Source organism: Haematobia irritans, chromosome 2, assembly GCF_050003625.1.
Source record: "Haematobia irritans isolate KBUSLIRL chromosome 2, ASM5000362v1, whole genome shotgun sequence".
NCBI lineage: Eukaryota > Metazoa > Arthropoda > Insecta > Diptera > Muscidae > Haematobia > Haematobia irritans.
Genome location: NC_134398.1, coordinates 38,694,726 through 38,710,308, shown reverse-complemented (window position 1 = coordinate 38,710,308; position 15,583 = coordinate 38,694,726). Strand labels below are relative to the sequence as shown.

Sequence of the window (15,583 nt, the reverse complement as noted above, 5' to 3'; positions counted from 1 at the left end):
ATGTTGAAAAAATTTTCTATAGAAATAAAATTTGGACAAAATTTTCTATAGAAATAAAATTTTGACAAAATTTTCTATAGAAATAAAATTTTGACAAAATCTTCTATAGAAATAAAATGTTGACAACATTTTCTATAAAAATAAAAATTTAAATATATTTACTATAGAAATAAAATTTTGACAAAATTTTCTATAGAAATAAAATTTTGACAAAATTTTCTATAGAAATGAAATTTTGACAAAATTTTCTATAAAAATAAAATATTGATAAAATTTTCTATAGAAATAAAATGTTGACAAAATTATCTATAGAAATAAAATTTTGACAAAATGTTCTATAGAAATAAAATTTTGACAAAATTTTCTATAGAAATAAAATTTTGACAAAATTTTCTATAGAAATAAAATTTTGACCAAACTTTTTGTAGAAATAAAATTTTGACCAAATTTTTTGTAGAAATAAAATTTTGACAAAATGTTTTATAGAAATAAAATTTTGACAAAATTTTCTATAGAAAAAAATTTTTACAACATTTTGTATAGAAATAAAGTTTTGATAAAATCTTCTATAGAAATAAAATGTTGACAAAATTTTCTATAGAAATAAAATTTTGACAAAATTTTCTATAAAAATAAAATTTGGACAAAATTTTCTATAGAAATAAAATGTTGACAAAATTTTCTATAGAAATAAAATTTGGACAAAATTTTCTATAGAAATAAAATTTTGACAAAATTTTCTATAGAAATGAAATGTTGACAAAATTTTCTATAGAAATAAAATTTTGATAAAATCTTCTATAGAAATAAAATGTTGACAACATTTTCTATAAAAATAAAAATTTAAAAAAATATACTATAGAAATAAAATTTTGACAAATTTTCTATAGAAATAAAATTTTGACCAAAGTTTTTGTAGAAATATAATTTTGATTAGGATTTTTTTGTTTAGTAGTTATTTGGGTAAAATTTGCTCCAAAATTTGGTAGATTATTTTTGGCTAGAGTGGCAATCTGATATGAACACAGCCTTGAGACGGTCCCAAAAATGAATATAAGTTAAAAAGTATTAACAGTCTTAAATTTTAGAGATTGCACTCAGAATCAAAAAGTCGACCAGTTATTGTATGGTGTCTTCAGGATGAATACGAATATTCCGAACCTAACTTGAGTCGGAACGGTATGAAAAATAAGCATTAGGGACGCTTAAGAAGTCATCTCAAGGCTTACGTTTACTATGAAGTTCTTTTGGACCAGTCTTAGAAAATACATTATTTGGCGGTTTAAAGCCAAAATTGAAATTTTGGACAAATAAATGTCGCAAAAAAGAATAGAAAGTTAAGAAAGTAACTAAACGTTCATCAGCTGTATAAAAGACTATAGATAAAAAAATCGCCCTTTATTTCTTAGGTAAAAGATCGATACCATCGTCGTAACGAAAATTCGCTTAGCAAAAGTAGCTATGTACAGGGGTCACTCAAAATTTTGTGAGAGGTTTCACTGTATTTCTTATGGGTAGCGGAAATTTCATTAGAGCTGCATACCGGACCCTATGGAATACAACAGAAATACTGCATTACCGGCACATGAAAAAAATCAGTTTATTCCGTGTTTGAACAGCAAACTATAAACAGGGTTGTGTTTTTAAAATTGCACTTCTTTTTCATAGCAATACGGTGGTTTAGAATCTTTTAATGGAACAAAGTGGAAGAAATTTAAGCAATGTTGTGTATTGGGGGTTTACCCCAAATTGGGAATTTTTCTTCAGAAATGAGGAAGGAATTTTTGAGTTGGGGACTTGGGGATTTGATGGAGGATTTTCAGATATGTGTGAGGATTTTTCGAGAAATAATATAATAAACCTGGTTTAGGATATTTTATATAAATTCAGTGCTTGCGATATTTGGACCAGAAACGGACATAAGATGTTATTTTGGGCCAAGATTTTTGGACCTCAAGCTGGCGCAGGATTTTATTTTGGGGTCCAAACGCAACTTTACACTTTACTCTGTTTGGCCAAGTAATTTTTTTTTCTCTATATATTGTGAAATATTTTTTTTTACGCAACTGGAGTGTCAGGTTACCCATTTTTCTTAATACCAATACCTTTTTATAAAAAAATGGGCCAACAATTTATTGGGAATTCTTGTGAGGAATTTTATTTAAGGCATTTTAAAGCATTTTTGGGGACGTCACAATTTGAGAGCCAGAAAAATACTGGCAACACTGAATCAAAGTACCGCTAGAGTTGCATAGCGTGCATTACTAATTTCGAGAGTAAACATTCCGTGAGACGTTGTTATCGATTGTTTACATTTTATTTCCATAAGGAACACAATACAATTTTTTTATATTTTTATAAATTTAATACAGAACTATAATCCTCTTGGACTGAGTTCGAATTTTTTTCTCTCAAAATTCCCTGTTTTGACTAGGAAAATTCCAGTAGTTAAACAAAACCCCTGGTTATGGTTTAATCTTGAAAATTTTTGCAAACAACAACACATTGTTCAACCCTATAATTTGAAACAAACGAATGGTGAGTGCTTCTCGTACTAGACTAAAATGAGTGGCAAATACAGTTGACAGGTTCAAAATGAGAGGGCACAATCATCATATAAAGAAATAAGGACAAAACAAAGTTCGACACAAAAACAAAAAGTGAGATTCTGTGCGGAGCGGTGGAAGAGGCCAAGAGAGAGGGACAAATCAAAAGGATAATAATGAGACTAAAGGTAAATATGACACAAAACAACAATCTGAAGAAATGCATTTTTACATTATCTTCTGTGTCAGCAAGACAAGGGATGGTACTTACGTTAAAATTTACTTAGTTGATGTAATAACCTTCTCTCTTCGGTCTATTAGGTCTTGTGATGGAATCACAAAAAAAGAGATACAAATTTGATTCCGTTGTTTCCGTTTTTTTTATTTTAATTAGAAATAATATCTGGAACAAACGCTCCAAAATTGTTCCTCTGTCTGGTTGTTGTTGTGTGTGTGTAGGGTTATTTTGTTTCTTTGGTGTTGTGGTTTTGCAAATAGAGTAGCCTTTGGGGCGGGAGGATGGCGGGAGGCTCTCAACATTCGCTCCTTTTTATATAACTTCGAAATTGCTGTTCTTGTCTTCGCCGTCTTCGTGTGGTCGGTTGGTGGTTATGGTGGTGTTTGCTTTGATAGAAATTTTGACTTTTTCCTTTGCATGTACATAAGGGTATGTATGTATGTACATACATAGTATGAGTGTAGATTGGTATAAAAAAATAACAAAAATATTTGTGCGAAGTTTGTTTTTCTTAATTTTACTTGTTTGTTTGTTTTTCTCAAAGACTGGACTTTTTATCCCAAATATTTTGTTTATTTTTTTTTGTTCACTTGTTAATGCATTTTTAAAATTTTCTCTCGATTAGAAAATTAGATTTTGTTCGAGAATTTACGTGACATTGTGGTGGGGGGAAATAGCTACACCTTATTGTGGTATTTTACATATCATTTGGAAAGTTTTAGGTAATGGTGGTAAATGATTCAATTACATATTTTCCATTCATTGTACTATGAAATTTCCATATATAGTATTTTCGTATTTCAATTACATATTAAAACGAACATTTATATGAGACTTTCATATTTCATCGCGTGTCTCCGTTGAATTCGTCCATGGGTATTATATCGTTTTGTTTTTACTTTAAACACACCATCTTTTTGCCTTGGTGCAACTGTCATACCACCATAACTCCAATGATTTCCCAAAATGAATATATATATATCACCAACAACAATACTGACCAACTTAAGTAAGTAAATAAATAAATAATGTCACAATTTTAACATTGCACCGGTCACAATACTGTATTCTTGAAATGTTTTTGTTTTTTGTTCGGAGTGTTCGATTCAAATGTCAGTAAGAAACTGAATTGAATTCAATTAAACTCAGTTTCAGAGAGCTCAAGTAGAGCATTGAAATGCTGTAATATTCGTATTACTCATTGTCTCTCAGCTGAGAGATATTTTTTTGTTGAGAACTTAATGCCTGATATACATGAATACACGGCCAACATACCCCACTATGATAGTGTATATGTATGTTCTATGTAGGCATGCCGTTATTTATAAATGTTGTACCTGCCCCCAATTCTTCATTCAAGCAAAAGCAACAACTACAAAAACAACAGCATGAAGAGAAATTACTATTAAGCTCCTTGTTATGGTTGCCAATTAATCGTTTAAAGTAAATAATTGTGATAGTTTTGTGGTATAATAAGTAGGGTAATAATCGCGCAAATGAAATTATCCAACATAGAAAAAAATATCACTACAGTTTTTATTATTAAAAATTTATTTTAAATTGCAAAATATATTCGGTTCAAAAACTAAGTGGTTCTTTTAATATTTTAATCAAACTAAGCATCTATTACAGATATTTATTGTATGAATTAATTCATTTTTATGAATTAGTTATTTGATACTGATATTCCCCCAGTACTAAAACAATTTCAATTAAATTTAATTGAATCAATTAACTTCTAGTTTATTAAACCCAAAGAAATTAGTTAGTAGCAGAAATGTCTGCTAAAACAGCAAAAAATCAAACAGGGAAAGCAGTCACTGTTTGCTGAAATAGCAAACTTTGTCTGCTATTTTTTAAGCTCGATTAAGCTAAGACATGTTTCAGCTTGGCTGAAACAAATAAAAATGTCAACTTAAGGGCTATCGTAAAACAATTAAAACAATATTTTATGAATATCTATATTGGGGTCGTTTTCTTTTAACACTGGATGCAACATTTGTATGGGCTATCCACAACATCTTTTCACTGGTGTTCTATTCAGAACATCTCATCACTGCAAGTCGCGCAGATATTGTCAGAGAGCAATATATTTTGACTAATTAATCGAAAAAATAAAATTCAAAGTGGTACAGTGTCATAAATTATCACAGCAATAAATATTTATTACTATTTGAGCATTTCATACATTAAAAATGCAAAATTTAACTTTTCTGTGATTGTTTTTAAACAGCTGATGACAGTGTTGCATATTTTTGGAGATGTCCTGTATAAACGCGTACTCTGTTTTCTTTATATATAATAAAATTAGAAACAAATTATACATATTTGTTGCAAATTTTATTATAACTCGATGGGGAATTTCCCAAAGCAAATTTTCACAAAGTTAGTATTCCTTAAAATCGATTATTAAAGAAAAGTAATGGTGAAAAAATGGTGATTTTAGCGGCTAAACTCGAATTTAATACCCACCTTTAAGTGAAATTTTCCAACATATGTTAGTTTAGTCAATGCATGGTTTTAAGCTGAAATCAAAAAAACAACAACAATGATTAAAGAGCAAAACCAACAATAACAAAACAAAACGAATGAAAGAAAAGGAAGCACGCTCAAAATAAACCCAGCCAACTGCACTCAAATCGATGATTTGACGGTGGCAAAGGAAAAGAGATATGTTTGTACGAATTTATTTTGACATAAGCCGGCTATCATGTAAAACCTTTTTTCGGAAGGTTCAAGTGTGGTTCATTGTTGGGTTTAATGGACTGCCTGAATTTATTCTGATAATTGATTGATAGTTTTTCTGCAAGTAGAGGATGCTGATGAGGAAAGAGGTAATTCCGAAACGGGCGTCCATCCAACGATCTTGCAGTCTATAGGGCTTTGCCCAAATAAATTTGACAAACATTATTTTCCTCTGTACACTTGTAGTTTAGTCAATGCATGGTTTTAAGCTGAAATCAAAAAAAACAACAACAATGATTAAAGAACAAAACCTACAATAACAAAACAAAACGAAAGTTTTATTTCTGTAGAAAATTTTGTCAAAATTTTATATCTATAGAAAATTTTGTCAAAATTTTATTTCTATAGAAAGTTTTGTCAAAATTTTATTTCTATAGAAAATTTTGTCAAAACTTTATTTCTATAGAAAATTTTGTCAAAATTTAAATTTCTGGGGAAAATTTTGTCGAAATTTTATTTCTATAAAAAATTTTGTCAAAATTTTATTTCTATAGAAAATTTTGTCAAAATTTTATTTCTATAGAAAATTTTGTCAAAATTTTATTTCTGTAGAAAATTTTGTTAAAATTTTATTTCTATAGAAAATTTTGTCAAAATTTTATTTCTATAGAAATTTTCTCAAAATTTTATTTCAATAGAAAATTTTGTCAAAATTTTATTTCTATAGAAAATTGTCAAAATTTTATTTCTATAGAAATTTTCTCAAAATTTTATTTCAATAGAAAATTTTGTCAAAGTTTTATTTCTATAGAAAATTTTGTCAAAATTTTATTTCTATAGAAATTTTCTCAAAATTTTATTTCAATAGAAAAATTTGTCAAAATTTTATTTCTATAGAAAATTTTGTCAACATTTTATTTCTATAGAAAATTTTGTCAACATTTTATTTCTATAGAAAATTTTGTCAAAATTTTATTTCTATAGAAATTTTCTCAAAATTTTATTTCTATAGAAAATTTTGTCAAAATTTTATTTCTATAGAAATTTTCTCAAAATTTTATTTCTATAGAAAATTTTGTCAAAATTTTATTTCTATAGAAAATGTTGTCAACATTTTATTTCTATAGAAAATTTTGTCAAAATTTTATTTCTATAGAAAATTTTGTCAAAATTTTATTTCTATAGAAAATTTTGTCAAAATTTTATTTCTATAGAAAATTTTGTCAAAATTTTATTTCTGTAGAAAATTTTGTCAAAATTTTATTTCTATAGAAACTTTTGTCGAAATTTTATTTCTATAGAAAATTTTGTCAAAATTTTATTTCTATCGAAAATTTTGTCAAAATTTTATTTCTATAGAAATTTTCTCAAAATATTATTTCTACGGGCAATTTTGTCAAATCTTGATTTCTATAGAAAATTTTGTCAAAATTTTATATCTATAGAAAATTTTGTCAAAATTTTATTTCTATAGAAAGTTTTGTCAAAATTTTATTTCTATAGAAAATTTTGTCAAAACTTTATTTCTATAGAAAATTTTGTCAAAATTTAAATTTCTGGGGAAAATTTTGTCGAAATTTTATTTCTATAAAAAATTTTGTCAAAATTTTATTTCTATAGAAAATTTTGTCAAAATTTTATTTCTATAGAAAATTTTGTCAAAATTTTATTTCTATAGAAAATTTTGTCAAAATTTTATTTCTGTAGAAAATTTTGTTAAAATTTTATTTCTATAGAAAATTTTGTCAAAATTTTATTTCTATAGAAATTTTCTCAAAATTTTATTTCAATAGAAAATTTTGTCAAAATTTTATTTCTATAGAAAATTTTGTTAAAAATTTTGTTAAAAATTTTCTTTCTATAGAAAATTTTGTCAAAATTTTATTCCCATAGAAAATTTTGTCAAAATTTTATTTCTATAGAAAATTTTGTCAAAATTTTATTTCTATAGAAAATTTTGTCAAAATGTTATTTCTGTAGAAAATTTTGTCAAAATTTTATTTCTATAGAAAATTTTGTCGAAATTTTATTTCTATAGAAAATTTTGTCAAAATTTTATTTCTATAGAAAATTTTGTCAAAATTTTACTTCTATAGAAAATTTTGTCAAAATTTTACTTCTATAGAAAATTTTGTCAAAATTATTTTACTATAGAAAATTTTATTTCTATAGAAACGTAACCGAAATACCTTCCTTTTCGAATATCACATTGCGAGAGACTCCCAATATATGGGTGTAATTAATTGTTTTGTCCATCTTAATTCCATTTTCTTATCCCAAGAAAATAATTTTATTACCTTATAAAAGGACAAATTACATATCTACTGACAACACATACATATATTGTTTTTTTTTTTTACAATTCCACTTCATTATCCAGAGGAGGATAAGACTCAATCTTTATATACCATTTCGATCTTCTGGTCTTGTCTCACTATAGAATCCCAAATTCATAGTGGGTACCATTTGACTATAAAATGACATATCTGCAGCCGATGGACGCTGCGGCGGTGGCAACGACACTGGTGGTATTGTTGGTACAACATTCATCGCAGCAGGTACTGCGTGATGCATTTGTGATGTTGATAAATCCATGACGGGGGGATGGCCAACACCAGCGGCATTCAATATAGCCTGCTGTGTGGACAATGCGGCATTTTGCTGTAATTCATGCATTTTCAAATGTCTATCCAATTCATCTTTTTTATGGAAAGTTATGCGACATATTTCGCAAGGATATTGTGGAGCATGTTCCAATTCATGACGTGCTAACTTTTCACGCCGATTAAAGCCCACACCACATTGTTTGCAAGTGAATAGAGTATCCAAATGTAAAGCCTGATGGCGATGAAGATCACGTTCTCTTGTAAAAGATTTCCCACATATATCACAATTATGAAGGCGACAATGAGAAGATTTCGTTGCAGGCGGAGGTTTTACAGGTGCCGGTGGCACAATCGATGGTTGCAAGGGTGGAGTTGATGTCATCATTGAAGGCGGTGGCAATTGAGGAAATGCCGGCATTACAGGCATGGCCGCATTGGAGAACAATAAACGTTGTTGCTGCTCATTCAGTTGTTGCAATTCCTGATTAATATAAGGATTTAAAGGTACCGGCATATTTTCAAATTGATCTTCATTTTGCATTAACGAAAATGGTTGAGCATTAATTCTCGCCTGATTCTGTAAAGCTTCATTTTCTTTGCGTATATGAGATTGCTCATGGATTTGCAATTTATCTTTACGTGTATATGCCATGGGACATTTTGAACATTTGAATGGTTTCACCTCGGAATGTGTGCGAGCATGGCGAAGTAATTCCGATCCAGTATTGAATGATCGTGGACATTGTTGGCATACATAGGGTTTATTGCTGCTATGGATACGCATATGCTTGTAGAGATTTGTGTTACGTGAGAAACTCTTGCTGCACAAGGGACAAGCGAATGGTCTGAAAGAAATAGTAAAACAAATAAAATAGCCAATTTTGAAAAACGAGGTGACAAATAAAAGAACACCCACCTGACTCCTGTATGAACAATCGTATGTTTCTTCAAGTCGGATCTTCTGCAAAAGCCTTTTTGGCATACAGCACATATGTAGGGTTTATCATCGTGTGTTTCCTTAATATGTTGTATCATTGTCTGGCGATTACTATAGCGCCTCTGACAGAAAATACATACATAGGGCATTTTATTGTCATGTTTGGTAGTCTCGTGTTCCAAACATTCGGGATGTGTAGTAAAGGCCATATCACAATACTGACATAGGTATGTATTTTTCTTGGTAAATTCCAAGACTTTAGGTTCACCCAAAACAGCGGAAACATCTTTCGAATGTTGTACATCATCTGAAATTGGTGTTTTTTGGGCGATTGTTGAGGACACTGCCACTGGCGTAGATGCTAACGATTGTGATTCCTTTTCCTTGATTGGCAGCTTCTCGTCTTCTGGTTCAGATTCTGATTCCATGGAAAAATCATCATCAGATGATTCGAATTCTTCATATGGATTTACCTCTTGTATTTCACAATCATCATCGGGTACGAAAACACCTGGATTACCATTTAATCCGGGTCTTTTATCTTCGAGATCTTGTTGGAATGCATGGGATTTCATCAATTCTAAACGTTTTTGTAATAACTCTTCGCTTTGTATGACAATTTGACGAAAACTGCTGAATGCTTGGACCATATCCCAACATCGTTGACAAATTACATGGGGTAAGCCAGTGCAGGAGCGATCGTACTGAAAAAAGGACACAGAGAAAGAGTGTAAATGGAAAATGGTTGCGAAGCTTTTCATAGCTGAAATTCAATTATATGAAAATTGAACTCGTAAGAGAATTAATAAATGCTCAACATTTTTGATTTGTGCCGTTGTCTTGCAACCGCGGTTGCCACAGTTGGAAGAATTCAACCAAAAATGGTAGATTTTCTACTGTTTGGTATATTGGTAGAATTCTTGATGTTTTGATAGATTTTGCAAATTATTCCAACAAAGCAAACTTAAATTTTCTATAGAAATAAAATGTTGACAAAATTTTCTATAGAAATAAAATGTTGACAAATTTTTCTATAGAAATAAAATTTTAACAAAATTTTCTATAGAAATCAAATTTTGACAAATTTTTCTATAGAAATAAAATGTTGAAAAATTTTGTATAGAAATCAAATTTTGACAAATTTTTCTATAGAAATAAAATTTTAACAAAATTTTCTATAGAAATAAAATTTTAACAAAATTTTCTATAGATATAAAATTTTGACAACATTTTCTATAGAAATAAAATTTTGACAACATTTTCGATAGAAATAAAATTTTGATAAAATTTTCTATAGATATAAAATTTTAATATTATCTATAGAAAAATTTCTATAAAAATAAAATTTTGACAAAATTTTCTTTAGAAATGAAATTTTGACAATATTCTTCATAGAAATAAAATTTTGACAAAAATTTTCTGTAGAAATAAAATTTAGACAAATAAAATTTTGAAAAATATAATTTTCTATAGAAATAAATTTTTTTCAAAATTTTCTATAGAAATAAAATTTTGACAAGAATTTTCTATAGAAATAAAATTTAGACAAAATTCTTCATAGAAATGAAATTTTTACAAACTTCTTCATAGAAATAAAATTTTGCCAAAAATTTTATATAGAAATAAAATTTTGACAAAATTTTCTATAGAGAATTAAAATTTGGACAAATATAATTTTTTATAGAAATAACATTTTTTTAAAATTTTCTATAGAAATAAAAATTTGACAAAATTTTCCATAGAAATAAAATTTTGATTTTTTTAAGTTTGGTAGATTTTTGGTAATTTTGTTGGCATGATTGGCAAGCGTGCTTGCAACCCATGAACTTGGCTTCCAGATAAAGACTATCCAAATTAACATTCCTACGTGGCAGGTGAGCTCACATCAGTATCTGGCTTATATTGATGCTGCGAAAAGCTCTGAAAACACCATTTGGAAAGGGGGCCTTCGTCAATCCATGCTATAATTATTGAAAAACATGTTGCCCTATTGAAGCTTTCAGACAGATGCGTGGCATATTTACTCTGATTGTCACATATTTCATCCATCGAAACTATTTGCATTGCAAATGCTGCCGAAAAAAAGAGGACAGCTTTTATGACACACTTGATCGAATAAACCAGATAATATTTTTGTTTCCACGCTTATAGACACCAATACACATTTTCTATTCGATTTTTAATGTATGGAAAAACTATATTTTTTTCCAAGAGGGATCCCCATTAAAACAACCACAAAGCCGCCCACAATATACATTTTGCCACTTCCATATCTTAGGTTAGGTTAGGTTGGAAGCCCGATATTTCAGGCTCTTTAGACTATTCAGTCCATTGTGATACCACAGTGATGAACTTCTCTCTTAGAACTGAGTGCTGCCCGATTCTTTGTTAAGCTCAATGACAAGGGTCCAAGTACGAACATTGCAGTGAAACCACTTAGAGAAGCTTTGCAATACTCAGAGTTGGGTAATCCACCGATGGAAAACTTTCTGGTGTTTGGTCGAAACTGGGTTGGAGCGACCCTGTATATGCAAGGCGGGCATGTCATGGTGACTTCGAGATCTTACCTTTATTTGAAACAACTCGTATAACACTTCTTCCAAAGACTTAATTTTCTTTCCCTTCTCATCAACCGGAGAGTCATCAAATATATCAAACACCTTCTCCGATGTGTCTTCATCCAACAAACAGAGGCGGCATAATTTCTTATCTTGCGTTTGTTGTGAAATTTCTTCATTTGTTTTTGACGTTGAATCTATGCAGTCTAGATCTACCATTTTGATATCTCTTTAAATAAATTAATTTAATAATAAATGATTGCTTTTTGTGCAAGAAATTCTTTGCAAACTATAGCAAATATGAGTGAATGTTACTGTTTTCGATAACCGCTTTACCTATTTATCGATTGCATATTTATCTTATCGATAGGTCGATTACTCACATGTGCCGAGCCTAAACCAAATTGAAAGCGTCATTCCTTGCGCGTTACGTAGTTGTACGGTTTTGTACAATTACATAAGAAGCTCATGTTCTCTTCATATCAGAAAATCATGGTGTTTTCTTTTCTGAAAAAAAGTACTTTTCCTTAATTTTGTTTGTATGGAATTTGCATTTAAAACAAATGTTATCATTTCAGCGGACAGAAAAGTATTCATGGGAGCAAACATCATTGGCAACTCTGCTTTCTGAGGGTATTCGGATGTGCTCGAAATGCTCGCATTTGACTGTATGCATGGTACTATTTTCACAAAAGAAGTCGAAGCCTTTTCATACTTTTGCCTGCTTTTTTTCGTGGAAAAGAACCCAAAAAAGGCAATATTCCAAGCAAAATGCAAAAAGTGCGCATTTGTTTACAAGAAAAGAAAACACCATTACCCTGCAAGCATTTCATATTTATATATCATCCTCATTGCTACCACAGACTCGTAAGTGACACTACAACAATCGCCAAACTGTGATAGGGGAAACGTATCAAAAAGTACGAAATGTACATGAATGTATTTTGCCATCACTATTGTTACTAGGGATGCCAGATTTTGAAGAGGCAAAAAGAGCACATTCAGTTTATAAAAAGAGCACATACGAAAAAAAGAGTACAAAGGTGTATATCATTTGTTTGGTGTTTTTGTGAAAAATGTTATTGAAAGAAATTTGTTTACATTTAGAACAGAGCATAGACCTTATAATACATAGATGATCCACTATTCTCTTTAAAAAAAATGTGTCAGTTCCAAAAATTCATTTTCTGACATTTCGTTTTGATTTTTTCCTAAAGAGTCAGTCCCAAACATTAATTTTCGTATATTTGCTTTTGTGTTGTTCGTAAAGAGCAATGCCGCTCAAAATTAAATTTCGTATTTTCGCGGTTTGGTCACAATTTTTTGTTCGAATATGAACTTTTAATATATTACTTTATTTATAAATCCTCTGGTGCATCATAAACGGTCTAATTTTGTGTAAAATTGGCAAACTACAAAAAGGAAAACGAAAGAGATTATAAGCGTGCTCTTATTTTTCTCGTTTATTCTTAATCTTCGGAACTGTCAAACATAGTTTGACACCCATGGCTCATCTATGTATTATAAGACCTGCGTGAAGATAGCGACGTCGCTAACTTTCGATAACAGGGTTATCGAAAAAATAACAGGGTGACACAGAGACGACAAAAACTGAATTAATATGAGACGGACAGACAGAATATTTAATGAAATTTATGTATTTCCGTGCTTAAAAACAACGATTTTTACACAGAATATGGTAGAGAACATCTTTACCTACAATTTAATGTGCCACATGTGCCTGTTCAATGTTATTTAGCTTGGTTATTACTGGGTACTGGTGGTCAGGACACTATTTCCCATGTGGAGTCCAGGAATGGACTTCGTACACAAAAGTGACAACGGATATTGATAGAGGACATCAATACCTACAATTTGGTATACCACATGTATCTGGGAAACGCCGAGTGTAGAACAACATTTTCCAGAAACTGTTGGACGCACTGGTGGTCAGGACAGTATTTCCAGCGCTGAGGCCAGGAATGGACTTCGTACACAAAAGTGACAACGGATATTGATAGAGGGAATCAATACCTACAATTTGGTATACCACATGTATCTGGGAAACGCCGAGTGTAGAACAAAATTTTCCAGAAACTGTTGGACGCACTGGTGGTCAGGACACTATTTCCAGTGCTGAGGCCAGGAATGGACTTCGTACACAAAAGTGATAACGGATATTGATAGAGGACATTAATACCTACAATTTGGTATACAACATGTATCTGGGAAACGCCGAGTGTAGAACAACATTTTCCAGAAACTGTTGGACGCACTGGTGGTCAGGACAGTATTTCCCACGTGGAGTCCAGGAATGGACTTCGTACACAAAAGTGACAACGGATATTGATAGAGGGCATCAATACCTACAATTTGGTATACCACATGTATCTGGGAAACGCCGAGTGTAGAACAAAATTTTCCAGAAACTGTTGGACGCACTGCTGGTCAGGACAGTATTTCCAGCGCTGAGGCCAGGATTGGACTTCGTACACAAAACTGACAACGGAACTTGGTAGAGGACATCAATACCTACAATTTGGTATACCACATGTATCTGGGAAACGCCGAGTGTAGAACAAAATTTTCCAGAAACTGTTGGACGCACTGGTGGTCAGGACAGTATTTCCAGCGCTGAGGCCAGGATTGGACTTCGTACACAAAACTGACAACGGAACTTGGTAGAGGACATCGATACCTACAATTTGGTATACCACATGTATCTGGGAAACGCAGAGTGTAGAACAAAATTTTCCAGAAACTGTTGGACGCACTGCTGGTCAGGACAGTATTTCCAGCGCTGAGGCCAGGATTGGACTTCGTACACAAAACTGACAACGGAACTTGGTAGAGGACATCAATACCTACAATTTGGTATACCACATGTGTCTGGGAAACGCCGAGTGTAGAACAAAATTTTCCAGAAACTGTTGGACGCACTGGTGGTCAGGACACTATTTCCAGCGCTGAGGCCAGGAATGGACTTCGTACACAAAAATGACAACGGAACTTGGTAGAGGACATCGATACCTACAATTTGGTATACCACATGTATCTGGGAAACGCCGAGTGTAGAACAAAATTTTCCAGAAACTGTTGGACGCACTGGTGGTCAGGACAGTATTTCCAGCGCTGAGGCCAGGAATGGACTTCGTACACAAAACTGACAACGGAACTTGGTAGAGGACATCAATACCTACAGACACATGTGGTATACCAAATTGTAGGTATTGATGTCCTCTACCAAGTTCCGTTGTCAGTTTTGTGTACGAAGTCCAATCCTGGCCTCAGCGCTGGAAATACTGTCCTGACCAGCAGTGCGTCCAACAGTTTCTGGAAAATTTTGTTCTACACTCGGCGTTTCCCAGATACATGTGGTATACCAAATTGTAGGTATTGATACCCTCTATCAATATCCGTTGTCACTTTTGTGTACGAAGTTCATTCCTGGCCTCAGCGCTGGAAATACTGTCCTGACCACCAGTGCGTCCAACAGTTTCTGGAAAATTTTGTTCTACACTCGGCGTTTCCCAGATACATGTGGTATTCCAAATTGTAGGTATCGATGTCCTCTACCAAGTTCCGTTGTCAGTTTTGTGTACGAAGTCCATTCCTGGCCTCAGCGCTGGAAATAGTGTCCTGACCATCAGTGCGTCCAACAGTTTCTGGAAAATTTTGTTCTACACTCGGCGTTTCCCAGACACATGTGGTATACCAAATTGTAGGTATTGATGTCCTCTACCAAGTTCCGTTGTCAGTTTTGTGTACGAAGTCCATTCCTGGCCTCAGCGCTGGAAATACTGTCCTGACCACCAGTGCGTCCAACAGTTTCTGGAAAATGTTGTTCTACACTCGGCGTTTCCCAGATACATGTGGTATACCAAATTGTAGGTATTAATGTCCTCTATCAATATCCGTTATCACTTTTGTGTACGAAGTCCATTCCTGGCCTCAGCACTGGAAATAGTGTCCTGACCGCCAGTGCGTCCAACAGTTTCTGGAAAATTTTGTTC

General features: G+C 31.7%; 2 protein-coding genes across 3 annotated transcripts in view; both read right to left on the bottom strand.

The window, feature by feature from the left end:
• The window catches only part of Agpat2 (1-Acylglycerol-3-phosphate O-acyltransferase 2), a 55,467-nt gene extending 51,561 nt beyond the window's left edge, over positions 1-3,906 (bottom strand). Inside the window, exon 1 of one of the 2 annotated variants that reach the window (XM_075293810.1) lies at positions 2,818-3,906. The gene's annotated coding sequence lies outside the window, so the exon portion shown is untranslated. The remainder of the gene's footprint in view (positions 1-2,817) is intronic. The other variant, XM_075293813.1, reaches the window with a different exon arrangement.
• Positions 3,907-7,730: 3,824 nt separating this feature from the next.
• On the bottom strand, positions 7,731-11,888 carry prg (piragua). The gene is made up of 3 exons (XM_075293788.1): positions 11,580-11,888; positions 8,992-9,716; positions 7,731-8,920 (listed from the first exon to the last, which is right to left on the bottom strand). Exons 1-3 carry the CDS (start codon positions 11,787-11,789, stop codon positions 7,870-7,872), a joined length of 1,986 nt encoding a protein of 661 aa, XP_075149903.1. The 5' UTR covers positions 11,790-11,888; the 3' UTR covers positions 7,731-7,869.
• Positions 11,889-15,583: the final 3,695 nt, after the last annotated feature.

Excerpts from the sequence above, each read along its gene's own strand:
- prg (XM_075293788.1), bottom strand. The coding sequence starts at position 11,789 with ATGGTAGATCTAGACTGCATAGATTCAACGTCAAAAACAAATGAAGAA. Across the intron at positions 9,717-11,579 it reads ACGAGTTGTTTCAAATAAAG|TACGATCGCTCCTGCACTGG; the intron begins GTAAGATCTCGA and ends TCCTTTTTTCAG. Across the intron at positions 8,921-8,991 it reads ATTGTTCATACAGGAGTCAG|ACCATTCGCTTGTCCCTTGT; the intron begins GTGGGTGTTCTT and ends TATTTCTTTCAG.